Source organism: Plasmodium yoelii (genome assembly GCF_900002385.2).
Source record: "Plasmodium yoelii strain 17X genome assembly, chromosome: 12".
Lineage (NCBI taxonomy): Eukaryota > Apicomplexa > Aconoidasida > Haemosporida > Plasmodiidae > Plasmodium > Plasmodium yoelii.
The window spans coordinates 1834639-1861922 of NC_036184.2; the positions used below are offsets into that span (position 1 = coordinate 1834639).

At 22.4% G+C, this 27284-nt stretch overlaps 10 protein-coding genes across 10 annotated transcripts; 2 read left to right on the plus strand and 8 right to left on the minus strand.

The window, feature by feature from the left end:
- Positions 1 to 1628: 1628 nt before the first annotated feature.
- On the minus strand, positions 1629 to 3352 carry PY17X_1246200 (eukaryotic translation initiation factor 3 subunit E, putative; the record flags this gene model as incomplete). Its single annotated transcript, XM_723916.1, has 2 exons — positions 1629 to 3089; positions 3230 to 3352. The coding sequence occupies 2 exons, from the start codon at positions 3350 to 3352 to the stop codon at positions 1629 to 1631; spliced, it is 1584 nt and encodes a 527-aa protein (XP_729009.1).
- An 869-nt stretch (positions 3353 to 4221) lies between these two features.
- On the minus strand, positions 4222 to 5835 carry PY17X_1246300 (conserved protein, unknown function; the record flags this gene model as incomplete). Its single annotated transcript, XM_723915.1, has 1 exon — positions 4222 to 5835. The coding sequence occupies one exon, from the start codon at positions 5833 to 5835 to the stop codon at positions 4222 to 4224; it is 1614 nt and encodes a 537-aa protein (XP_729008.1).
- Positions 5836 to 8664: 2829 nt separating this feature from the next.
- Positions 8665 to 11026, plus strand: PY17X_1246400 (palmitoyltransferase DHHC7, putative; the record flags this gene model as incomplete). The annotated part of the gene is made up of 8 exons (XM_022956912.1): positions 8665 to 8754; positions 8981 to 9259; positions 9398 to 9462; positions 9753 to 10167; positions 10295 to 10389; positions 10530 to 10602; positions 10690 to 10768; positions 10926 to 11026. The coding sequence occupies 8 exons, from the start codon at positions 8665 to 8667 to the stop codon at positions 11024 to 11026; spliced, it is 1197 nt and encodes a 398-aa protein (XP_022812743.1).
- Positions 11027 to 11844: 818 nt separating this feature from the next.
- PY17X_1246500 (F-actin-capping protein subunit alpha, putative) lies at positions 11845 to 13854 on the plus strand (the record flags this gene model as incomplete). The annotated part of the gene is made up of 9 exons (XM_022956913.1): positions 11845 to 11932; positions 12081 to 12193; positions 12295 to 12381; positions 12587 to 12648; positions 12740 to 12952; positions 13144 to 13210; positions 13313 to 13405; positions 13519 to 13612; positions 13748 to 13854. 9 exons carry the CDS (start codon positions 11845 to 11847, stop codon positions 13852 to 13854), a joined length of 924 nt encoding a protein of 307 aa, XP_022812744.1.
- A 150-nt stretch (positions 13855 to 14004) lies between these two features.
- PY17X_1246600 (conserved Plasmodium protein, unknown function) lies at positions 14005 to 14313 on the minus strand (the record flags this gene model as incomplete). The annotated part of the gene is made up of 1 exon (XM_721227.1): positions 14005 to 14313. One exon carries the CDS (start codon positions 14311 to 14313, stop codon positions 14005 to 14007), a length of 309 nt encoding a protein of 102 aa, XP_726320.1.
- A 783-nt stretch (positions 14314 to 15096) lies between these two features.
- Positions 15097 to 15705, minus strand: PY17X_1246700 (cyclophilin protein; the record flags this gene model as incomplete). Its single annotated transcript, XM_721228.1, has 1 exon — positions 15097 to 15705. One exon carries the CDS (start codon positions 15703 to 15705, stop codon positions 15097 to 15099), a length of 609 nt encoding a protein of 202 aa, XP_726321.1.
- Positions 15706 to 17109: 1404 nt separating this feature from the next.
- PY17X_1246800 (nucleolar preribosomal GTPase, putative) lies at positions 17110 to 18660 on the minus strand (the record flags this gene model as incomplete). The annotated part of the gene is made up of 1 exon (XM_721229.2): positions 17110 to 18660. One exon carries the CDS (start codon positions 18658 to 18660, stop codon positions 17110 to 17112), a length of 1551 nt encoding a protein of 516 aa, XP_726322.1.
- Positions 18661 to 19966: 1306 nt separating this feature from the next.
- PY17X_1246900 (conserved protein, unknown function) lies at positions 19967 to 21765 on the minus strand (the record flags this gene model as incomplete). The annotated part of the gene is made up of 9 exons (XM_022956914.1): positions 19967 to 20038; positions 20289 to 20428; positions 20550 to 20598; positions 20681 to 20813; positions 20960 to 21072; positions 21236 to 21282; positions 21376 to 21405; positions 21506 to 21563; positions 21700 to 21765. The coding sequence occupies 9 exons, from the start codon at positions 21763 to 21765 to the stop codon at positions 19967 to 19969; spliced, it is 708 nt and encodes a 235-aa protein (XP_022812745.1).
- A 1034-nt stretch (positions 21766 to 22799) lies between these two features.
- PY17X_1247000 (uncharacterized protein) lies at positions 22800 to 24905 on the minus strand (the record flags this gene model as incomplete). The annotated part of the gene is made up of 1 exon (XM_721230.1): positions 22800 to 24905. The coding sequence occupies one exon, from the start codon at positions 24903 to 24905 to the stop codon at positions 22800 to 22802; it is 2106 nt and encodes a 701-aa protein (XP_726323.1).
- Positions 24906 to 26543: 1638 nt separating this feature from the next.
- Positions 26544 to 27267, minus strand: PY17X_1247100 (thioredoxin-like protein, putative; the record flags this gene model as incomplete). Its single annotated transcript, XM_022956915.1, has 2 exons — positions 26544 to 26574; positions 26720 to 27267. The coding sequence occupies 2 exons, from the start codon at positions 27265 to 27267 to the stop codon at positions 26544 to 26546; spliced, it is 579 nt and encodes a 192-aa protein (XP_022812746.1).
- Between the last annotated feature and the right edge of the window lie 17 nt (positions 27268 to 27284).

Genomic DNA, 27284 nt, shown 5'->3' on the forward strand with positions numbered 1-27284 from the left:
GGTAGATGTATACCGGATTGGTAGATGTATACTAAACTATTTTTGTTATTTCTATTTTTTGTTCTTTTTTTATTTTGATTGAATTTTCATCTGTCCCCTTCATTCTTTCATTTTTGTTCTGCACAAATCAGGATATTTAAGGATGTCGGTTCAAATCAAACTAAGAATGTTGATAAAGCTGGGTATTTAAATAAATATATAATACTTCTTTATTATTTGGTATTACCAGTATACATCAATTTACCACGCTATTACAATGTAATATACATGTACATATGTATGCATATATTTTTTTTTATTGCTTAATCATACGAATTTGTAAACATATATATCTTAAACTATTTCATATAATATATTCAATAAAAAAAATATATCTTTAAATATCCATTCAAATATATTTTTTTTGATCGTTTTAATTTTTCTCTAAATTTATGTTTTCCTTTTTTTTTCCTCTAATTGTGGAAATTTAGCTATTTTTTGTTTAATTTTGTATCATAAATGGATAAATAAATGTATGGATAAATATTTATAAAAATATAAAAAAATTATGAAGATAATATTTCCAAAAAAATGTAAAGTTTTTGCAAAAAAAAATAAAACAAACTCTAAAAATTTATGTATACGTACAAAAAGGTTTAGTATTATGAAGGTAATATTTTTACCAACTTGCTTAAAAAAATATATATCACGCCCCAATTTGTTTTTTACTTAATTTTTTTTTTTTTTTTTTTTTCCAAAAATATTATAAAAAAATGAAAAAATAAATAAACATTTTAATGACATTTTTTATTTATTTTGTTATAGCTTTTTTTAAAAAAATTGCTTTTTAAATATGTCTATATACTTTGTAAAATTGGCTAATTAAGGGGATATATTTTATACCTAAAAATAGTATGAACATTTTTATGGCTATATTTTATTATTTGAATATAATAGAATGTGGGCATATGGTTATTGAACTATCAAAACAAATTATAATTGTGTCATCAGCAAAGTGGGAATATTTTTAAATAGTGTAGATAAATCTATCACTATGAAAAATTCTATGGCACTACAATGCGGATGGTCTTACATATCTCTGTTAATAAATATATGTATGCATTTTCACAACCATATAAGCGTTAAATGCGTTGGTACAAACGTGTGTGCAATAATTAATTAGTTAGTATAATTTATAATTGTTCTAGTCAACATGTGGAGAAATGGCTAGTATAATTTATAATTGTTCTAATTAACATGTGGAGAAATGGCTGATCAAAATGTTTATAAAAAGAGGCGCTATATAATCGAGTGCCCTTTTTATAACTTATAATTTTTCATTGAATTGTAATTAGCTTATTTTAAAATTTTTTTTAATTTTTATTTCGGCTATAGTATTATGCGCATGCAACAATGTGAATGGTATTTAAAAAAGGAAAACTAAGATGAAAAATAAATGAAAAATAGAGGAAAAATAAGATGAAAAATAGAGGAATAAATGAAACATTTACAAAGTCATATATACAACAAAGGAAAACACACCAATAACTAAAATAGTCAAAAATATTTATTTCGTGCATGTATAACTTTTCTACACATAGCAAACGTGACGAAATGAATTTATTTTTCGAAAGGCATAGTTGTTTGACTCAAATGTTTGCAGTAACCATTTTTGGATTATCCTTTCCAGTGTTTGTATACATGGAATTATTATTGTATTGTTTATTTCTTTTATTTTTATTTTTTTCATTTTTATTTTTAAATTTAATATATTTTTGGAAATGCTCATCTGATGATGATCTATTTAACATTTGAACTAAAAAATTTGATCGCATTGTTAAATTTTGTGTTTTATCAATAACTTGTTGATACAGATTTGGTAAGGTAGTAGAAATTTCGATACAATTTTTTTCACTATCAATTTTAGCATCTAATTTTGCATTTCTAATAAGATTAACAATCCATTTTTCAGCTTCATCTCTTTGTAAATTAACTTGATTAGCTAACATATCAATATTGATAGATTTATGGATACGACAATAAGTTTCAAATATAATGAATCTACTTTGTTCTTCTATATATGGTTTTAATTTAAATAAAAAAATATCATTTTGACAAATTTGTCCAATTTCAGATATACATTTTTGAGCCAAGTTAAAATCATAATCCGTAAAAATAGAAACTAATAAAGATGTAAATGAATCCGTATATTTTGATCTTAATAAATTTAATGTATTTAAAATAAGCTCAAAATGATCTTTTCTATTACGATAAAATATAGAATATACACAATAATATCTAATTATATGAGGACAAATTAAATTAAGAATAGATAAATTTTTTTCATCAATAAACCAATCTTGTAAAATTGAAAATGTATTATTTTTTGGATATATATTTTTTACATACATTACATGCATAAAAAAATGAAAAATTAAAATAAGTGCCCAATGTATTAACCAACTTCTTTGTAAAATAATTTCATGTTTTGTTACTTTTTCTTTATTTAATAATTGACTTAATTTTATAATAGTTTCTACACATACATTTATTTCATTTATAATTTCTTCTTTTATAATTGTTTTATTATCATCATTAACAGTAAATAAATAATCATCATTATTTAAATTTAAAAAAAAACTATTTATGATATTACTAATAATTCCCCAATAACATGTTCTCATTTTTGGTGATTCTGATATATTAATTATAATTTCAGAAATATTTAATATATATAATAATAAATGTTGTTTACTTTTTTGATAATCTTTTTTTTGATAATAATATCTACTTAATTTTAATATTTTATCATCTATATTATCTGAAAATTTATATGTTTTATTTTTATCTATTAAATATGTGTTACACCATTCTCGTAATCCCATTATGCTTTTTTTTTCAACAGAACCTCCTATTTTGTTTAATTGGTCATTTTTATATTCATTCATTGCTTCTTGAAATTCTTCAATTTCGATCTCTAAACTATCCAAGCAGTTTGATATGACTCCTCTGTTTCCATTTGTGAATTCATTTTCGATACTAACGATTTCTTTTTCGCATCCCTCATTTATTAGTGCTAGCTGTTTATCCAATTCATCTTGTTTAATAACCTGCATCAAAAAAATAAAGAGCGTTGTATTGGCATATCCAAAGTCAGCAAAATAGAATGAGGATGAGGATGAAAATAAATATAGCACAAATAAATAATAACAAATTGGGGCCGCATTTATTTCGTTTTTTTTTTTTTTACTTTATTTTCACTGAGCCAAGCAAAAATGATTTGGGTCATATGAGGGTCCAGATAGGCACAAACTTTTCCAATAAAATATGCTTGGTCATTTTGAGTAGGCATAGAATTTTGCATTTCATCCATTTTGGGGTATTTTATTTTTTTTTATTATTAAAAATTTGTAAAATAAAAAAAAAAATTTACAAAAAAAAATTTATTTTAATTTTATTCAATAACATCAAAGTTGTATAGTTTAATAAAAAAAAAAAAAAATTATGTGATATATAAAAGTTGGCTTGTAATTCAAAATAATTTTGTTTTAAGGGTATTTTAAATTTTATATATATGTAGAGAGTATGCACTTTTTTTTAGGAATTTTAATGTCCCGTAAATAGGTATATAATTATGCATAAGGAGGTATATAATTATGCATAATGAGGTATATAATTATGCATAAGGGAAAATATTGGAAAGCTATATAGTGTAACTATATTTATTAAAAAAAATATTTTTAAATATATTCGTAAAAAAAAAAGGGAAGAAAAAAGTGTATATACAAATTCTTCGTAAATTCTTTTCCTTATGATATTTTGTTACAAAGTGTGGAAAAAAATAATTTTCTGATATTTTTATCTTTTAGTATATAAAATATGTACTATAATTTATATTAAAAATAAATTAAGGCGCGAACAAAGGGGAAAGTGTGAACAAATTATAAAAATGTAGGATAAAAATGTAGGATAAAAACATTGCATATATATTACTCCGTAGTAATATAATGCATATATATATAGCATAATTAATAACGTCAAATAATTGCTATAACATTAAGGGGCAAATTTGTATATGCATGCGGTATAATTTTATTTTTTTTTTTACAAAAAATATATCGCAAAATTTAAGGATAATATAAAAATAAAATTTCGCTAAAAATATAGGTATCATTGGTTATTTTTAAAATTAATTTTTTTAATTTTTATATATAACATAAACATATGTATGGGGCTATATAATTATTGATTATAAATTGTGCCAATTTTTTGGATGGGTAATGTTTCATGTACATTTGGAAATTGTGATTTGATTAAATAATTATTTAGCATATTTTGTACAAAGGAAATATTTGTATTTTTATAAATTATTTTTGCATATTTTTTAAATATTGATTTATAAGGATTAGCAGATTTAAAGGATAATAGAATTGCCCATAAGTCATTAATGGAAATTGTTTTTTCTAGCGGTTTGACAATTATCATTTTATATTTAACTGAATTTACTTGGGCTTTTAAATTATTTTCAATAATAATAATTATAGAATTGTCTTTATTAGATAGTCTAAATTCGACCTCGTACAAATTAAAGATTAGCTCTGCATGTGCCCCCATTTTTTCTTGAATTTTTTCTTGAATTTTTTCTTGAATTTTTTCTTGCATTTTTTCTGAATGTTTATTTGTTGGTTCGCTAGTAGTAATAGACGAATTGCTATTGCCAAAATGTTTTGAGCGGGGCACATTGTTACTTCCCCCATTGCCTACCATTTTATCACCTACCATCTTATATTTGTTTATTATTTCACTATTTTTTGTGGGTATAATGTAAAGATTAGGATTATAAAACTTGATTTGCTCGAAATCGATGTGCATAGTGGTTATAAAAGATTGTGTTTGATTTAGTTTGTCGGATTCTTCTGAATTTGTTGTGCTCGTTACATCGTCTGAGGATGATGAGAAAGAAGATAAATTTTCTAAATTATTTAGTGGATCTTCTAAAATAACTTTTATATGGAAATATTTACTACATAAATGTTTTAAGATTTGAAATGAGGTATCTATAGATAGTAAAACGGGGCCTTTATATGTCATTGAGCATATTTCAACATATTCTGGGCGTGTTTTAAATTTGATTGGTTTTTTACTATATGTATGAGGATCAAAAATTGTATTTTTTCCTTGTTTTTGATATATTGTATTTTTATGTACTCTTCTATATGCTTTACAAAAAATATATTTCCCTAAAGATTCAAATGGTATTTGAAAACACACACCTTGACATTGTGGTAATATTTCATGTATTCTATTATCGTTTATATCTAGACCGATAAACCATTCTATTTTATCTACTTTATATAAAAAATTATATTGAGAACAGTCTTGAAAATGTATAACATTTTTAACATACATATCACCTTTTATACTTATTTGATTTGAATTTATATTGCCATATTTATTATCTTTATCATTAATAGAACTATAAGATGTCTTGTCTATTATATTTACTTGATGTAGATATACACCACAATTTACTTTGTATGAATTTAGTTCGATATTTTCAAGTTGCTCAGGTTGTTTATGTTGAAAATATTCTGGTAATACAACATCGTCTGCTTCTTCTTCTTGTTTTGGGGTTTCTAATGATTTTAATATTTCAGTTAGCTTAAATGTTACCTCTTCTTTTTTGTTTAAAAAATGAACTTCTTGATCTAAGGGTATGGGTTCGATGTGGTTTTTCACAAGACAGTGTTTCATATAACTGTCCTTTTTATATATGGCAGCTATTTGGTTTTGACAGGGAAATGGACTAATATTTTCATAGCTGTCACTTTCATAGCTGTATTTTTGTTCGCTCATCTTTTTTTATTTTAACTTTTACACGTTTTATGTTTTTTTCACAAAATGGCAAGAGCACACATTTAAAAGCTACTCCATTTAGAAGAATTTATAGGACGTTATAAATTGAAAGGGAAAGAATTGGGTATTTTTAATATTTGCATTATATATAGAGGGGAATACAGATATTTGTTAGACAATTTTTGAACATTGAAATTGTGATTTTATTAATTATGGCATATGAGAAATACACACAAAATGGTTTATTTAGTATGAACAGCAATAAAAATACGATAACATTATGAATGGAAAAAAAAAATGGTGGCTAGTTGAAAAATTAATTAATGTATCATTATTTGTTTTTATTTTGATTTAATTGTATGGATGAAGCTGGATAAAAATATAGATTGATATATCTATGCGTGTTGACTCATAAATGTATATTTCTGACGAATATGTCCATTTTCTTATACATACAATAATGTATTAAAAAAAAACTAGCGAAAATTTTAATTTTTTTTATTTAAAAATAGCTACCTATATTAAGCTAGTATTGTTCATAATAATTATGCATGTAACATTGATATTAAATAATTAAGGGAAATATTGAAATTAAAAAAAATATAGACTGTAATTTTAAAGAAAAATAAGGAATATGTATATGTTTTTATTAAAGTAGACATTTATAAAGCGTGATATATGTAATGGAAGAAACTTCCTTTTGTGATAAATTTAAAACATTATAAAAATGATATTTTTTGAGAAATGAGTAAAATATTATGCATAATTATATTTTAAAGTATGAAATTACAAATAACTCAACAAAGATATTAAATTGTGTTATATGATTAATTCATACAACATAAGTGATTCATTTTAAAAATAAATTTTATAAATTTTATCAAACAAAAAGAGAGAATTTTTTGTTGATAATTTACCAAAAAAGACATTTAAAAAAAGAAAATGTTGGTTAAATTATTTTTTTATATGACTTTTATTTAAATGCTAATGCGTGCATTAATATAAAATATAAAATTGGTTATTTGTTTTTTTTTTTTTTAAATATATTTTACAGTAAATTACAACAACAGCATAATAAGACAAATGGAAAAGAGGAGAAATTGTTTCTATTGGTTATAATAAAATAATTAAAAAAAATTCTATTATAAATGTAAAATTGTTAATTTTTTGTTTTTGACCAAGTAAAAACAACGTGTCTTTATATAAATATATTATATGCATGGGATAACAGTATTATGTCCAAATGTGTTTTTAATTGTTAACTTTTTGCCACAAAATAAAGTTAAAGAATATTAGCGAAAGTAAAATGTATACAATTTTTTTATAATTTTTTTACAATTTTTTATAATTTTTTATAATTTTTTTACAATTTTTTATAATTTTGTTACGTCCAAAATAACAAAATAAAAAGTGTATTTTTTTGTTTGAAAGTGAAATGTTTAGTTTCTACTAATTTGATATATATATACATATATTACATATAATAATTATACACACGCAATATATAATGTGTGTATATATTTAAGGATGAAAATATCTACATACAAATGCATTTAATTTCACAAAAATAAAATGTGTTTATGTTCCATTAAATGTAATAAAGGGAATATTGAAATAAACTATTCTTAAATATTATTACAGCATTTTTTTTTTACATTTTTATTGTATCGGTTTATAATATATAATTTTTATAACGTCCATAAATTATATTAATTAATAATGCATTAATGTGTATATAAATATAAAGACAGTAAAATAATACAATTATTGTCACAAAGAAACTATATCACTATTTAGCACAAATACTTTATATATTAATTTTTTTTCATTAGTTTAAGAAAAGCAGAATAAAATATAATTTTTCTTGAATTTTTCTTGAATTTTTCTTCATTTTTCTTGCATTTTTCTTTTGTAAAACATTTCATGATATTTAGACAAAATATATGTGTATATAAAATAAAACGAAGTATTGAAAATATAAAAAATATAAAGCTTCGAAAAATGCATTAGATATGTTAATTTATTATGTTATATTTTTTCCCCATCATTTTTAAAATTATTTATAGCTTTAAAAATAAAAAATAAATTTGTATTTGTCTTAATTTAGGATTTTTAAAAATCATTATTTTTTTATATTAACAATTTTTTTTTTTTTTTTATGAATGTTGTTTCGTCTACATAGTGTTATATATTCATTTTTTATATAATATAATATAGTGATTTTAGTTGGCATACCAAGAAAATCAAGACTAATAAATAAAAAAGGAAGATAACCTCATGTATATGCACATGTATACATACATACACATTTGTTTTTAGTGTTCATACCCTGTTCGTGACAATATTATTTTGTTGGTCTATTATATTTACTACGTTTATATATTTAGTTGGTTTTTGCATTAGCCTATTTGATGTTTTCACAAAAGGGCCATAATTTTTTATTCCATAAATCTTCACATTGCATATGAAAAAAAAAAAAAAAATATATATATATATATAAGAAAATAGGAGATTTTCAAAACTGGAAATAAAAGATTGTACTAATATAAGACAGTGTAGTAGTATAAGACAGTGTAGTAGTATAAGACAGTGTAGTAGTATAAGACAGTGTAGTAGTATAAGACGGTGTAGTAGTATAAGAACGTTCTTATGTGCAGTGTAAACAATTGGGTGGCCTTTTTTAGCAAGAACTAGTATACATTTTTTTATAAATTATATAAGACAAATACAGAATATATACATATATATATATACACCGCGAAATGAAAAAAACAAGTTAATTTTTATGACATTTTTTTATTTCACTTAAAAAAAAAAAAAAAAAAAAAAATGTTTAAGATAAAAGGAAATAAAAAAAATAATACGTTAGATAATGAAGTGTCTGAGAATGGAGATTCCAGTTCCAGTGGAAAGAAAAAGGTTAGTAATGACATATAATAAAATTGAGATATCACAAATTAGTTGGTTATAAAAATAGTTAACTAATAAATGAAAAGCGCGTTTTCCATTTTTTTTAATTTAAATACGTTTTGTGTGTGGTATTTGTTGTGCTATTATGCTTCCTTTAGTTTGTAATGTTGTAAGATTGTTAAAAAAATAATATAATAGTAGAAATTATTAAATAAATATTTTTTTACACCTTTAGAAAAACAAAAATAAGAATAAGAATAAGCGAAGTGACGAGGATAAAAAATATTCTATAGACACAAATGTTTTAAACATTGAAAAAAATAAAAAAGATAAAGATATATTAGATTCAGTTGAAATTAATGATCCAGGAAATATAACTAATGATGATATAAAAGAAAATTATAATTATGGAAAAATATGCAAAAAACAAAATGAAAAAAATAAATTTGTTCATCTTTTGCCAGTATTTTTTATATTTATTTTATTATTTGGAATATACTTCATATATTTAATGGTAAGAATTGTTTGGTTAAGTTTACCTGTGTTTTGTATGTACATATGTGAATACGTGTGTAAGCTTATATTTATTTTATTTTATCATGTGTGCATATAAAATGATAATCCATATTATTTATTTTAATATTTTTTTCAGTATGATTGTATACCATTAGTTGTTAAAAGTTACAAAAAGGTGTACATAAATTATGATAAGAACAGGTATGTTATTTTTAGTTGGTCATTGATATTGTGTAAATAAAATAATGATAGTGTGTTACACAAATTTATATGTAAAAAAATATAGAAAAATGTGTTGACTTGAATTATTGTAAGTGTATTTTTATATGTAAAAAAATATAGAAAAATGTGTTGACTTGAATTATTGTAAGTGTATTTTTATATGTAAAAAAATATAGAAAAATGTATTGACTTGAATTATTATAAGTTGATTTTTATATGTATATAAATATTTGATTTATTTTTTTATTTTTTTTGGTTTATTATTGTAGAGGTATAGTGAAGATATTAATTTTTCACTTTTTTTTGTTAATGTTTCTAATAAATTATATATTATCAATAGTAACCCCCCCTGGTTTTATCCCAAATACCGAAGAATGGGTGTTTAAAGATTTTGGTGAAAATAATTCAAATAACATAGACGATTATTTATTAGAAAAAAAAAAAACTGGAGAAAGACGATTTTGTAAATGGTGTTGTAAATATAAACCAGATAGAGCACACCATTGCCGTATTTGCAAAACGTGTATTTTAAAAATGGACCATCATTGTCCTTGGATATATAATTGTATTGGATATAACAATCATAAATATTTTATGCTATCATTAATATACTGTTCGATTACTACGATTTTTATTTCACTGACTATGCTTAACAGTGTTATTGAGGCGATAAATCACAATGAGGTAAGGAAAGCCCCATTCATTTAGAAAAGTTGCAAAATACGTTGCTATTTTACTGCATCATTTTACTGCATTATTTACGCATTATTTATGCACTATTTTACTGCACTGTTTACTGCACTATTTTCAGACTCCTTTCAACGATTTGTTTTTGTTATTATTTGGAGAAACCCTAAACTCGTTCCTTGCTCTGATTGTCACCTGTTTCTTATTTTTCCATTTATGGTAAGTAGTCATTACATTGTTTGAATTTTTTGGTTATTTTGTTATATTGGAAATATATGGAGTATTGCACATTATTTATGGCGTTTTATGTTTAGACCTAATTTGGCAATATAAATATGTGTGTGCTTATTTTTGTTTAGGCTTACATTTAAGAATATGACAACAATTGAATTTTGTGAAAAAAGGACAAATTACCATAACCAGTCTTACTCAGTAATATATATAGCGTATCCTTCTTTTAACATAGTATTTTTTTCATTTTTTTTTCATTTTTTCGCATTTTTTTTTAATTTTGTTCAGAAATTTTATAATAAAGGCTTATATAAAAATTTAAAAGAAGTTTTTGGAGAATCCCCCTTTTTATGGCTTCTTCCAATAAGTAAGTTAATTATTTTTAATTTGGCATAATATGTGTATGTATGTATGTATGTATGTATGTATGTATGTATGTATGTATGTATGTATGTATGTGTGTGTGTGTGTTTTTTTTTTTTCATTTTAAAAAAATTCCAAATGTTGATATTTAAAATTTATAGACAATAAAAAAGATGGTATAATATATTTCAGTAAAGTAAACAGCAAGGAATATGCTGCTAATAATATAGAAGAGACAATGCCAATAAACATAAATAATTAGAGATTTAAATTTTATATTGCTTTAAATAGGCTTTTGAAATTCATAATTTTTTTAGTATATAGTAACAAGAAAGGATAAAAAAATAAATTTTTGTTTGAGTTTCACATTCCCTGTTATATTTGCAATTTTTGGTGTTTTTATTTTTTTATATTATTTTATTTTTTCGTAACATTTTTTTCTGTTTTGTAATTCATCTAAATATTACATTTTTTTTTTTATGGTGTTATATAAAAAAATTTAAAAACCTTATAAGAATTTTAATTATATATGCATAAGATCATGTTAATCTATATGCATATATAGTATGTGTGCATTTTTTTTTTATATTTTTGTTAAGATTTATATATTTTTTATTATGTTTAAGACTGTTTTTTAATATTAATTTTTTCATTTTATCCGTCCAACTAATATATATCCCGTTTAATAATACGAATATAAAATGAGTATATATATTATAATAATTTATTTTATATTTATTTAAAATAAATTACTATACTATATAGATATCTTACTAAAAAAACAAAAGAATATTTGTGTCCTTTGCAATTATTTTTTTTTATTTGACCTATATTGTTTATTTGTGGAAATCCAAAAATGTGTAACCATATATGCACATTAATATTAAGGCGCAAACACATTTAAATTTATGAACTATCAATCTATATTTTTACCATTCGTATAGTTGGCATATGCTTTTATTATTTTATGTTATATGTTTAGCATAAGTCTGTGATGTTTTAAAAAAAATTAATAAATTTGTTAAAAAAAATTAATAAATTTGTTAAAAAAAATTAATAAAAAGGTTAAAGCTAGAACCAATGGATAGCTTATTAAATGAAAAGAAAAAATTTATTAGACATGTATTATCGAATGCTCCACCAGGAAAAATATCTGATTTGATATCAAGTTAGTTATTTAATAATATGTGTGTGTGTGTGTAAATATATATTTTTTTGAATATGTAATGGATGTTTGCTAATAATATAAAGATATTTGGTTAATAGTATTAAAATAAATAAAAGAATATAAATAAGGATATTTTAATTTTTATTAGACCTAAAAACAATATTTGGATCAAATGCAATTATTCAAAATTTTATAGAAGATATTATATCAAACTATAATGAAGATAATTATATTTTAATTCCGTTTGAGAACAATGAATATGTATATCCACACTTAAATAAATTTATGATCTACAACATCATTATTAAGTTATAATGTATATATATATATAAATGTGCATTATAATTTTTTTTTTTTTTCAGATTATAATTTGTAAAGAATCTAAAAGTGGAAATTTGTATCTTCACCCAAATCTAAAAATACTAGCCAATGTCAATCATTTGAAAAGGGTACAATACACGAAAATGTTAATAAATATACGAAAATGTTAATAAATACACGAAAATGTTAATAAATATATGAAAATGTTAATAAATATACGAAAATGTTAATAAATATATGAAAATGTTAATAAATATATGCATAGACTTGTTTTATTGTTAATGTTTAACAATACTAATACTACTTTTTTCATATAACATATGAGCATTTTAGAAATTAATTGATACAACCCCATTAGTCAAATTGAATCACTCCGATATTTTAGAAAAATATAGGTAAGTGTGTATATGTATTAATAAAATTTCAATGATATTATTTTTTAATTTTATACTTACATATTTTTTCTTTATTTTAATAAAAACAAAGAGAAGTATGTAATAACAAATTAAAAGAATATGTAGATATTTATTACAAAAAATGGAATGAACATCAAATTGAAAATTACCCAACAGTTAACATAGGAGCTAAGCATGGATTAAATGTTAAATGTGCTTCATCAGTTTATGCCTCAGAATGTGAAAATAAATATAATCTTTTTTTCCTTATATGTTGTGATAGATATTATTTGAAAAATTTTCAGTAAGAATAAAAAAATGTTTGAAATATATTGCGTGAATATACAACGGGGTTATATATATTTTTAACTATATGCAATAATACAAATTATTATAATTTCTCAAAAAAATTGTGATTAACACTAATAAAATATAATTTTTTTTTTTTTTTTTTTATTTTTTTTATTTTTTTTTATTTTTGATGAAATGTTACAGTGCAAGTTCATGGCGGAGCTCATGGAATGTTAACTTTTTAGAAGCAGACCAAGAAATACCTTTGACAGTAAAAATTAACATGCCTATATGCGAATTAAATATATAAGCACACACACACATACATATATATATATATATATATTTTTTTTTTTTTCATTAAATCTCAAAGGGAACCGTTGATATTGTTTTGACATATTTTGAAGATGCAAACATAAACTTTAAGACACGGAAAGTGTTTGAAAAAAGAGTTTCCGTCACTAATGTATATAGAACAAATTATTATAATACAAAAAAGGAATATCATCTTTTATTTGTATAATTTTATACATTTTTTAAATTGTGGATTTCCCATATTATGATTTTTTTTTTTGTCAGGATATTGAGAATTTCGCTTCAAGCATTTTATCAGTCATACGCGAATGTGAAAATGATGTACTTTATGATTTAAACCATTTGATTGCCAATACAAGTCCTTATTAAAAATTTAAATAAATTTAGAAAGAAAAACAATATTATTAATAATTTCGATATGAATATGTGTTATCACTTTGTTTAAAAAAAAGTATTATTCTATGATATGATGGGCTTTATTTAATTTATTCAGGTAGCGATTTAATTAAAAATACAAGAAAAATAATACCATTAAATGGTGATAAGTTTTATTGGATGGAGACATATCAGGATATCCCAACTCAAATTAAGTTAATATGATACATTTTATATGAAAAAATAACATTTTATATGAAACTTAAAAAAATAGCATATTTAATCGTGTTTTGTCTTTTGGGGGGTTTAAAAAAAAGAAAATACATTGTTTTGTTTAGTGTGATTTGATTAAAGGTGTTCAATGTAATATATATTTCAGATTTGTGGTTGTTGTTTCTTTTTCTTTTTTTTCTTTAAATCCTTTTGGTCTAATATTTTTACAAAAAACTTTTTTTTAGTGACAGTTAATTTTTTGAGATCATTCAAATTGTTAATTTTCATGGATTTCATTTTTTTCTTGAGCTTTTGAGGTAGTGAATGTTCCAACGCTTTTAGCTTCATAAAATTTTTTACATCATTTTCTTCTGCTTTTACTTTATTTTTTACTTTTTTTTCATTTATTTTTTCTTCCAGCTCTTTTAATTTTTTGCAAGATTCCAAACTTAAATTTTCATCTGTTATCATTTTAGAGAATTATTCATTATTTGGTTATTCGCAATTTGTTTAAACGACAACTAAATTTTGAAGAGTAATTTTTATATTTCTCTGAATTGTAAATTATTTGTATTTATTTATTTGTATTTATTTATTTATTAATTAGTATAATTTTACCTTGCTGTTCAGGTATATTATCCTCAAAAAACAATTATTATAGATATTACATCATTTAATAATGTTTTTTTTCTGAACATTCATAATATTTAAAAAAAACTAAATAAAATAATTCCATATATGCAATGTTGCTAGCTTGAATTTTTTTTACTATAATAATTTTATTTTTTAAAAATGTCGAGCATCGTTTTTATGTAATAAATTATATATATTGAAAAAAAGTATCCCCAGCAAAGGGATATATAACTGGCCCTTAACATGCATATTTATTTATTTAAAAGATATGAAAAATGAATTTTATTAAGTAAAATTAAAAAAAAAAAATAACTATGTATTAATTTTGTAAAATTTCACTAGTAAAAAAAAATTAGTTAAAATATATAAAAAGTTATATGCAAAAATGTTTACAAAAAAAATGGTATAAGTTGTATCCTATAAAAAAAATAAGACGTGAGGTAAAAAAGAGGTTTTGTTGTTAAATAAGGATATAAATTTTTTAATACTTTTCATTTGGTATGTAAGGATGAATATACGAATGTATATTTTCTTCGATTGTTTAGACAAAAAAAAATGGTATGATTATATAAATGTATTTGTTTGCGTTCGTTAGATTAATCTAGGTATTTTTTTAAAGAATTAGTCAGCATTTACAGCAGTTGATGTTCGTAAAATCTTCAAGTCAAAGATTGGTTTATTTGTTGCAGTTGTTTGTACTGAGGCAATATTTTCTATACAAGTCATATTTTTACTAACTCTTGCAAATATTGTATGTTTACCATCTAAATGAGGCAAAGGAGCTAATGTTATAAAAAATTGAGATGAATTTGTATTGGGGCCATTATTGGACATACTTAATATTCCAGCTCCTGTATGTTTTAATTCTTTATTTATTTCGTCCTCAAAATATTCACCATATATGCTTTTCCCACCTTTTCCTGTTCCTGTCGGATCACCACCTTGAATAACAAAATTAGGTATAACTCTATGAAATATTGTATTATCATAGAAACCCATTTCACATAATGTATAAAAATTTAAACATGTTTTAGGACTATGGTACCAATATAATTCTACTTCAAAATCTCCTAAATTTGTATATATAGTTATGTAGCCTCTTTCAGTATGCCCTTTCATTTTATAATAAGCAATTTTTTCTTCCAATGATTTTGTTTTTTCAGAAACTACATTAATAGCATTACTTTCCTCCTCTTCGTCATCACTATAACCTTTACATAAAGTAAACATTTTGCTCAATTTATTTAATGATGCAATGTTTTTATATATTTTTCCAATATTAAAAAAATAGGTATTAGTACAATATTTATTGCGTTTTGCTTACAATTTTGTGAATATGTTTTTACATATGATTCATAAAATATATATTTTTGTAGTGACTCTGGATATAGAGAGTATGCTGTTCATACCCTTACGCATTTGATAGGGTTAAGATCTAGCTATAATAACATATATGTATTGGATATTTCAAGGGTGTTTCAAATTTGGCGTAAATAATAAAAAATATATTTTTTAATTATCCTTAAAAAATTTGGTTTATAAATCCGCAATAATTGTGTTTATTTTAAATAATTGTGTCATTTTACGCATATTCAAAAGTTTTCATATTAACTTTTCATATTAATGCGTTTTCATATTAATTGTTCATAAAGTTAAAAAATATTTAAAAAATTATGATCTGTTAATAATTTATTGAATTAGCAAAAAGTTTTTAAAGTGGTATTTTTTAATAAATTATTACATCACTATTATGGTTATGCATTAATTTTATAATTGAGTTTAAATTATTTTCCCTTTTCCATTATTACTTAGGTCTTTTTTACCATTAAAATATTTTAATTTTATGCTAGGCATAATTTTTTTTGCTACAGTGTTGTTTTCGCTAGATTAATTTGTTTAAAGAATAAAGTAATACATTAGGGGAAAATATGGTTTTCTAATTATTTCGCTTGAAAAAATATAAATAAGTTTAAAAAATATTTCGCTTAAAATTGGGATATATTTACAAACATTAATTTGGAGTTAATTAGAAAAAAGCTGTTTAAAAAAGAGAATGGTTAAATGTTTTATACATGGAAACTATTAAAACGTGTAACAATCCACTATTGCTGATTATTAAAGCGTGCAAAATATACTTTGCTAATTATTAAAACGTGCAGAATACACTTTACTAATTATTAAAAGGTGTAACAATGCAATGTTGATGATAAGCAACTACGATCACTTTAACAAAAAATATAACATATCAATAATAAATGGTGTTATCAAATAAAAGGTTATTTTTTAAGTTTTGGCATATGGCATGCAATATGAAAAACATATATTTAAAAAAAAAAGTAAGGATAGACTATTATACAAATAAATATTCAAACAATCGTGAATATAGTTATGTAGATCTAATAGATGATGTCTTTTTTAAAGGGTAATTATGTATTCCTAATTTAATTTTATTTTTTTTTAATTTAATTTTATTTTTTTTTAATTTATTTTTTTTTAATTTTTTTGTAAAAGGAAAAAATGATAACAATATTCTGAATAAATATGACATTTTAAAAATTATTAAAATATGGTCAAAACATTAGTATGTGAATGTATAATAACGCGGGAGATATAATTTAACAATAATAGGACCATTCAAATATAGAAATTAAATTTGTCACTTTTTATAATAATAAAAGTATTAAATTTATCTTTTTTTGAAAAAATTAAATTATCAACTTTTGAATATATATCTTCTTGTGTGATATTAGGAAATCGTTCGAGTATCAAATTTGTAGAATTTGTGGAATTATTATGGGATGGAATTATTTGTGATTTGGGTATTACATAATATGGTATTTTATTTAAAAATAATTTATTAAAAACGTTTGTAACACTTTTATAATTAATATTATTATTTACTAATGGTTTAGCTATATCTATTAAAAAAAGTTGAGATATGATATGTTTTTTTATTTCTTTTTTGTGTGCTTTATCCATATCATTTGAAAAAATATTTTGATAATCATAACCATTTTTATTTTCATTTAATAAAATAAAAAAATTCCTAAAATTTTTTCCACTTAAATTTAATAAAAATTCACTTAAAAAATGTAATTTTTCTTTATTATTAAGGGAATGTAATTTTTTAATTAATTCAATACCTTCTAAATTATGTTTTAAAATTAATCCACAGTTAGTATATATATTAATATTACTATCAACATTAATATTAATTTGTTTATTATTAGAATCTATAAAATTGAACTCATTGAGTATTGATTTAATAAAGCTTCGTCTGCCTGTATATATACATCCAACAACCCCATAAGTAATTTTGACATTTGAATTTATGACATTTGAATTTATGATATTTTTCAAGACGTGTTTTATATAATAATTGGTATTATTTTGATAAAAATTTTCTGCACTAGTATCAGTTTTATTTGGGTTATTTTGATTATTTTTCTTATTTTGTTGGTTTTGTAAATATTGAGGATTATTTTTTATACGAGAAATAAATGGAATAGTTATATAATAATTTCTAAAATATACTAACCACTGTTTTGTTATTTCTTTATCTACTAAATCACATTTATTTAAAACAATAATAATTTCTTTTTTACACATTTTTATAAAATCAATAATATCTTTATCTAAATATATTAATGGATTTCTTACATCAACTAGGTAAAAAATGATGTCAGTATTTTTTATTACTTCTAATAAATTATCAATATATATATATTTTTCATTAAGTTTAGAATAATATTCTTTTTTTGCATTTTCAAATAGCTTCATTTTTATTCCATAATTTGAATTTATATATTCCTGAAAAGTATACGTATCATTTTGTATATCAATGGAAGGAACATTCTGATTTTGTTCTGATGAGATATTTAGTTCATATTTGATGTTATTTATTGTTGAATCATCAAGGGTTTCGATGTTAATTTCTTTACATATATCATCTTCATGTTTGTTTTTTTTTTTTTTACTTAATGCTGCAATTTTTATATTATTTAATATGCTTTCTTTAAATATACAATCTGATATTTTTAAAGCTTTTTTTTTATTCCTACGATTATGAATATTTGTTTTTTTTACGATCTTTTTTAATTTCTTTTTATGTGCAGCAACTTTTTTTTCAATTGAATATTTTTGTTTCAGCGTTCGCCTTTTACTTATTTTTTTCAGTTTAACCATTTTGGCTGTTTTTATTTATTAATTGGGTAAATATTTTTATTTTAGTTTTTGGCTAGTTGTGGGAAATTTTGTTCATAAAGTTTTGTGGTAATTCAAACGAATTATTTAGTTTTTCATACCTCCGTTTTTTTATTTTGTTATAGACTTTGGCTAGATCTTCCTCGTTATATATATTATTATTTTTTTATAATTAAATATTTCACTGCCTAAATATCTATGCATACAAAAGTGTATATTTTCTGTATGCATACCAAATATATAAAAAGTTAAATGGCGCTACAAATTTATTTCAACAAAACATTCATGCTTAAACAGTGTCACCAAAGTGGAGAACGAGAACGAAACGAAAGCGAAAGCGAAAGCGAAAACGAAACAGCTTCGAGCGCTTTATATCAAACATAAACGAATTATACAGAAAAATTCATAAAATTGTAAAAGTTAAATTGATCAAGTTAAATTAATTAAAAAGTTAAATTAAGAAAAAAATTAAGTTAAGAAAAAAATTAAGTTAATAAATAAATATATAATTTTTTTTCTTATTTTACTGTTTCGCTACGCTTATAATAATGGCGCAATTGTAATAAAAAAAAAATATTTTTTTTTTCCAAATTACGTGGCTTTAATGTAGCGCATATAATAATAGCCATATATTGGCATGTATTCCTATATACTGGCATAAAAAATAATGACGGTATATATGATGGGGAAAAATTATATTCTACAATTGTTATTTGTATTATGAAGGGTTTAGTACATTTTTTCCTCTCTCCCATGAATAAAAAAAATCCCAAAAAAATAAAAAAATCAAAAAAAAACAAAAAAATAGCTGGTATCATTTATTATGCTATTTTTCAACTTTTATAAATAATTACGATGAATTAAAAACGGCGCAAATATAATTCCTTGTAAAACACTTCATTCTGTAGTCTTAATCAGATTAAACAGACTAGCTAAAAAAATATATTTATATGCATACATAATAATGTAAATATATAAATATATAAATAATTTTTTTATAAGTCAACTTTTAACAATTATATTTAATTATTCCTCCTTAACTACTAAAAGTGAAATAGCATATATTTTACGAAATTGCTGATTGTTTTTATACCAAAAAATATATTGCAAATAAAAGGGGTATAGTTTTATTTTATTTTTTTAATCCGTATATAACCAATAAAAAAAAAAGTGTAAACATGACAGGTGTACATGTATTATATATATGTACTTTTTTGATAAACCCTTTAGGGTATACTCTTATTAAAACTTAATGAGTAATAAAATATAAATAATCACAAAAAAAAAATTAAAATTTCGTAGCTTCAACAACGTCACCTGGATTTATATTTTCTTCGTATTTACTGTCATCTGGTTGTATCTATATAAAAAAAAAATGCAAGGAAAATATTTTATAATAAAATGACATATTGTATATAAAACATTTAATGGAAACGATAATAACGTATATGAAATATACAAATGTATTATTTTTTTTTTCTTCTATTTCCTTAAAGTATGCGAAATAGTGACGAATTGTCTTATTTTATGTTTTTTTTAGTTTAAAATATAAATTATTTAAAAAATTTTGTTAATATATGTATTGATATTATGTGTATCTTTTATATTACCGATCCTCTCATCCCACATTTTTTTGTTCTTAAACATGATTGATGTGGACTATCTATTTTTTTAAAATCAAAAACTGAATAACCTTCTCTGTCAACAAAATAATCGATAGTTTCACAAAAGTATGCTTCGAGTTTTATTCCTAAAAAATACAAGATATTATTAAATATATTTTTCACACTTTTAAAAAAATTCTAAAGGTGTATATATACATAAACGTGTGCATTGTTTCTCTGTGGATTTATTTTACAAAATATAATAACCTTTTTCATTTGCTTGAAAATTTAATATCATATAATTATGCATTTGTTCCTAAAAATAAAAAGTGATAAAATAATGTAACACACAGCCCATCTATATGGTAATGCTGTTTTTTATCATTTTCTTGAGATACCTTCCCTTTTTTTATAGCCTCGTTTAACGTATCAAAAAAAAACTTGTCAACACTATGACTACATATTCCTTGTGTATTAACGACGGAGGGGGCATATTTATTAAGGACCTTTTCTTTTATGCCGGTTGCCCATCTGTAAACAGTTGGTTATTTATAATATATATTAGTATATTGCGTTTGCGTTACATAAGCCCATTCATTCGTTCGTTATTCGTTCGTTATTCGTTCGTTATTCGTTCATTATTTATTCATTTTTATTCATTTTTATTTATGGTTTACGATTCATTGACGATAGGGCGCTTTATAATAAACTTCTTATCATAACATAATCGGAGTTCTTTTTTCAACGAATTAATCAAAAAGTAGTTGCAAAATTGGTCTTCGTCACATAGCTACAACATGACAAAATCAAACTTATACATACAAATATTTTATATATACATATAGTTTATATATACATAGAGTTAATAAAATTTCATTATTTTATTCTTTCACTGTTTCATTATTTTATTCTTTCATTGTTTCATTGTTTTGTTGTTATATTGGGTGTAAGACCTTTTCACCATGGTTTTCATCAATTGTTATCTTGTCTTTATTTATAACTATTTTGAAAAAGAAGGATATATATAAAACTTCGTTTTAACCTTACATATTAAATACGCTAACTTTAATACGAACATGTTCGTTAGATTTACCATTATAATTTCGACAATCAATATATGACTCTATAAATAGGATAAGAAAAAAATATTGATAAGAGGGGACTACTTAATAGCATTGCACAAATAACAATAAAATAATATTAGTAAGTAGAAATGGGAATACTTTTCAAGATCAAATAATTTTTTTTAGATAGTTCGGTGTTAAAATTGAAATTCAAGACCTATTAAATTAAAAAAATATATCGAATATAATAATTTAAACATGTGGAAGCTTAATAAGCTGATTGTATAGTAGGGTAAATATTAAATACTAAAAAAATTAAAAAAATGTATTGCTTTTTGTACATTTTAATATACCGTATTCCTAGTTATCATGAATAATAGACAAATGTAAAAAAATATTCCTTTCATAGTATATGCCATTGTGTATTTTTAGCGGTAAATTTAATAACACACATACAAAAAATACAATACAAATTAATTAATTAAAAAAATATTACAGACTAAGAATACGACACTATTGTGAAAATATAGAAAATAACAAAACAGGAAAAGACAACTTAACATAAAAACCACATTTTATAATAGTATAGAAAATAATTTTATACCTTATATTATCATAACACAACTGTTAAAAGAAATTAGAACAATTATTAATATATTACTTTTATAATAAGTTTTTTGGGGGTAGCTAGCCAAAATAAATGTATGTACAATAAATAGCTAGCTGGAAAAAAAGCTATATAAAAAAATAAAAAAAAATAAAAAAAAAAATAACCAATTTAGCTAGCTAATAAAACATGAATAAATGAATAATAGTAAAATGTTATATATATATGAGCAAATTATAAGTATTCCTTAATTTTACATAAGATTGAATGTGTGTTATATTTAAAATGGAAAAAATAATAATGGTGATAGTAAAAATTGAGTATTTCATATATATTTTGTAAGTCCATTTTTTCATACTTTATGAAATTTCTTAAGTTTTAAATGATTAAAAATAAAATTAATAAATAAAAATTATAGGCATTACATCTATATATGTGGATATGCATATTGCATCACATGAGTAAACGAAAACAAAATATGTGAAATGTGTGTAAAGGAAAGACATGCAAATAAATTAAAATTTATGAAATATAAGTACATATATATAGAAAAAAAATGATATAAAAGTATAAGTTTACATAAATGGGTACATGATAATAAAAAAAACAAATATGGATGTCAAAAAAAATATTCAAATTAACAATAGTAATGGGAATGTTAAATGTACATAAGTACATATTTGTTTAGGTATTTGTAAAAATAAAAATAAAAATAAATTATTAATGGGTATTAGGTTATTAAAGTAGTTACATTTTTTATGGAGTTGATCCAAATTGGCAATGCATATTTTGGATTCATTAACAAATTGCCATGTATAGCTGCATCATAAATGTCTAATAAAAAATTTAACCAATGACAAAATGACTTTTAAAACCCATTTCTTCTTTTGAATCTTCAATTTTTTCTTTACGATCAAGAATAAATATAAGAACACCTATTACGGACAAACATATGAGAGTAATATAAATAATAGAATAGAATTTGTTTGATGGATTAACTGAAAGCTGTATTTGCCATTTATTTGAATCATCTAATGGATATGGTATAACAATAATATGTGAATTAGGGATAATAGAAACCCACATATTATAATAAGAGTGTTCATGTGTTGGCATACCAACATAAAATTCTTCAACATAATTACTTGTTCTACCTAATCCAAATAGTACATAAGGTAACTGAAGTGGTGAGTGAGCTGATTGGCTTTTTTGTATTCCTATTTTACTTGATTTTGTACCGTTAGCATCTATAACTGTAATTTTAAATGTTGGACCATGAGCATTGCCTCCTAAAGTTTTTGTTGATATTTTATCTTTTTCTTTATAACAATCATTAACACATATACCATTTAATGCGGTTGATTTTAGAAACAATGAATCTGTTTCATTACTACGTACAAAACCAACAGATGAATATTTTTTTATTTTACTATTACTATTATATGTTCCAAAAATTATTACATCTAATATACCATTTTCAAATATATCAAAAAATGCAGCATTATATACATCAGGTGTTGATTCTTCTAGTGAGCTAATAAATTGATAGTAATTATAAAAACGTCTAATATCTGTATGATTTTGTTCATTATTTGATATTTGTTCATTTTTATATATTCTAACAAATTTTTGTCCTTTATCATTTCTTAATGAAACAAGTAAATCTAAATATCCATCATCATCCACATCTCCAACACTCAAATAACTTGGATAACTTGCATCTCCCGAAAAATGTAAACCTTTATCATCTAATAGTGAAATATAATCAGGAGATAATTTTTTTGCAAATTCAAAATCACTTTCTGAGCATAAATTAGATGCTAATCTGCATTTATTGTCTTCATTTTTTGTCCATGAATTTTCACATATTTTTGTTTGTATATTTGGGATAAAATATATTTTATCATCACTAGTGCAACAATAATTACATGAAGAACTTTTAACACAAGTTGGAACAACCATATCTATTGAACCATCTGCGTTAAAATCGGCAAAAAGAATTTGCATCGAATTAGCTGGTAGCATATAATCTTCATCAGCTTTTACATAAAGACTTTTTCCATCAACAATTTTGTTAATCCATATTTCTAAAAATATTCTTTTAGTATTTTTTTTATTTATAACAGTAAAAACTAAATCAGCTTTACAATCACCATTTAAATCTACTATAGCACTTGAATTTGGATTACTAATTTCGCTTATATCTGTATATTCAAATATATTTAGATTTTCCCATAATATACTTTTAAAACCACCATCACCATCATTTATCCATATAAACCTGGAAAATGATTTTGACTTATTTGGGTGTTGAGCTATTAAATCTGGTAACCCATCATTATTTATATCACAAAGTAATGGATGTATGTTTGTAAAATAAAAGTTTTGATCTTCGAAATCTGATATGGTTTCATTTTCTGTTTCTTTTTTTTTCGTATTAAATTTTTCTTCTAATTCATCATTTTCATTTTGAATAAATGTAGATATATAAAATTTATCTTGTGAACTATTATCTTTAAATAATACTAATGCATCTAAAGAGCCATCAAAATTTAAATCAATAACCATTAAATTGACTATTTTTCCTTCTAATTTTGCTTCTGTATGATATATAAATTTATTTTCAGATGGACTAAATATATATACAAATATAGTACTAATCATAGTTGTTTTATCATATTTAAATAAAATTAAATCAGTTTTTACATCTGAATTATAATCTCCAAAATCACCAATTTCTGCATCGATATCTAACCCTAAATCATAGTTTACTTTATATTCTAATTTTTCTTTTGGTGTGATTGCCTTCCACCTTTCCATAATATTCCAATTATATCCATCAACAAATGATGATACTGTTTCGCCACTATTTGATACTCTTTTAATTAAGTTGTATAGGAGCGTTAATAATAGGAGCTCCAGTATTAGGACATATTTTCCGCACTTCACCATTATATTAATTTTGAATTATGATTTATTTTATTATAATTTTTTTTTTTTAACGAAAACAGTTGATACAAGCACATAGGTGATACACATATACAAAAGTTCTCGATATTTTGTGTTTTGAAATGGCTGTACCTTTTCAAAAATTTAATAATATATTCTGTATATCAAATAAAAATATATGAGTTGAAAAATAGCACTCGCTGAATATTCAAAAGATCCCTTTTACCATGATTATGAAAAAAAAAAAAAACTTTGAATACTTCCACCCTTATGTAAATTATTGTTTTACAATTGAATTTCTTCTTGTTAAGTGAATAAAATGATTTAAAAAAATTAGGAATCTATGTGAAATGAAACAGTGTAATATATAAAAGGGCGGAAGGAAATACAATACATATATGGATGATATTCATAAAAATAAAGCAAAAAAAAAAAAAAAAAATACGAATAAAAATATAAGCGGAAATAAATTCATTTTATAATTTGCAAAAATATAGCCAAAATGAATTAATACATCAGAATTGCGTATAAAGTTCATATTATTATAATCATATTTTTTAAAAATGTAAAATAAATTTTTAATAAAAAAAATAATAATTACTAATATCGAGTAAAATAATAATATACATATATATAAAGTGTTATTTGTAACATACGGGAACATGCATGTGTACATTTTAAGGGGGAAAGAGTGTTCCTCCAAAAAAATACATACATATATATATGTATAGTTAGTATACTTAAATATATTGTCTATACAACATTAGGATATAAATAGTATATCCTTATTTGAAAAGCATGTTACTTATGAACATGAAAATAAGATGATCTCCAACCCAAATGGAAAATTAAAAAAGGGTATGGGGAAAAAATTGAATGTAAAACAATAATAGCAATATTTTTTTATATAAGTTATAATAAAAAATGGTTACATATATAAATATATATATTTAATGTAGAATGAATAAAATATATATTATATATGACATAATAATAAGCTAAGGTTTGAAAAAAATATATAAAAGCTAAAAAAATAATTTAAAAAAAAAATTAATATATAATTTTGAAGCATACAAGATATTTCTTGTAATAATAAAAATATAAATATAACAAAAAGCATTAAATATTTTGTAAATTTTTTCGTAATTTTTCGTAATTTTTCGTAATTTTTTTGCAATTTTTCAATAATGTATATGTAAATTGCTTCATACTATGGGCAATATTTTTTACTGTGTTAATAATTAAATAAATTAATTTATTATAAATTTTGATTTTTTTAAAGAGATTTATTAGGTTTAATTTTTTATAAATAGCACTTTATTCATCTATATTCACCTCTATTCACCTCTATTTACCTCTATTTATATATATTTACCTCTATTTATATATATTTACCTCTATTTTTGCTTTTTTATTTTTCTTCTCACACGTTATTTTCTCCGATGACCTTGAAACCACACCTTGTAGATGGCCTCATTTTTAATTGTATGTAATAGTATCATATAGTTTTAATTTTCCTTTATTTTATACATCCAAACAAATAAGAGAAAAATATCATAAAAAGTAAAATTATCAAAAGGATAAAAAAAATTATAATTATATCTTCATATGTATACAGTTCAAGGGGTTTCACTCTTTAAACTAAATTTCATTATTGGGTGGTTCGTTAGGACTGAACGAAAAGACGTATATAAAACGATAAATGTGAATAGAAATAAAATGATAAAACACGATGGTGTATAAAATGTAGTATACAAGATATACTGGAAAAATGTGTTAACTCGATTTGTATATACATTTGAGGATTTTATACTTACTTGCACTTTTTATCAAAAGCCCATTTTCTAAGGTTATGATAAGTAGTTGCTCCACAAATGTTATAGTGAGTTTTCAAATTGTAATAATATGGTAATCCACCACATAAATTATTATAATCTAATTGTTGTAATAATTCAAAATTATAAGAATTTTCATACATTTCTAATTTTAAAAATTCAATCCCTTCTTCATCCTTTAGTTTTTTTAGTAGTGGTTCCATGCTATTACAATATTCACAGTCTTCACTATGAAAAGCTAAAAGATGAGGTAATTTTTTTTTTTTTAAATTAAGAAAAAATAGCGAATTTATTTTGTTTCTTTTTCTGGCACTATAATTTTTTTCCCATATCATATTCTTATTATTTGTGGATAGGGTTTTTTCTGATAATATGTTACTCCAAATTGTTTGATTTCTTTTACTTAAACAATTTACTACATTGTTATGTTTTAAAAATATATAGCTTAGTAAAGAGTTTTGAATAAAAAGATAAACAATCGCAATCGTAAAAAGGGGTAGAAAAAACATCCGCCTTAAAATTCGAGACATATATAAATATATAAATG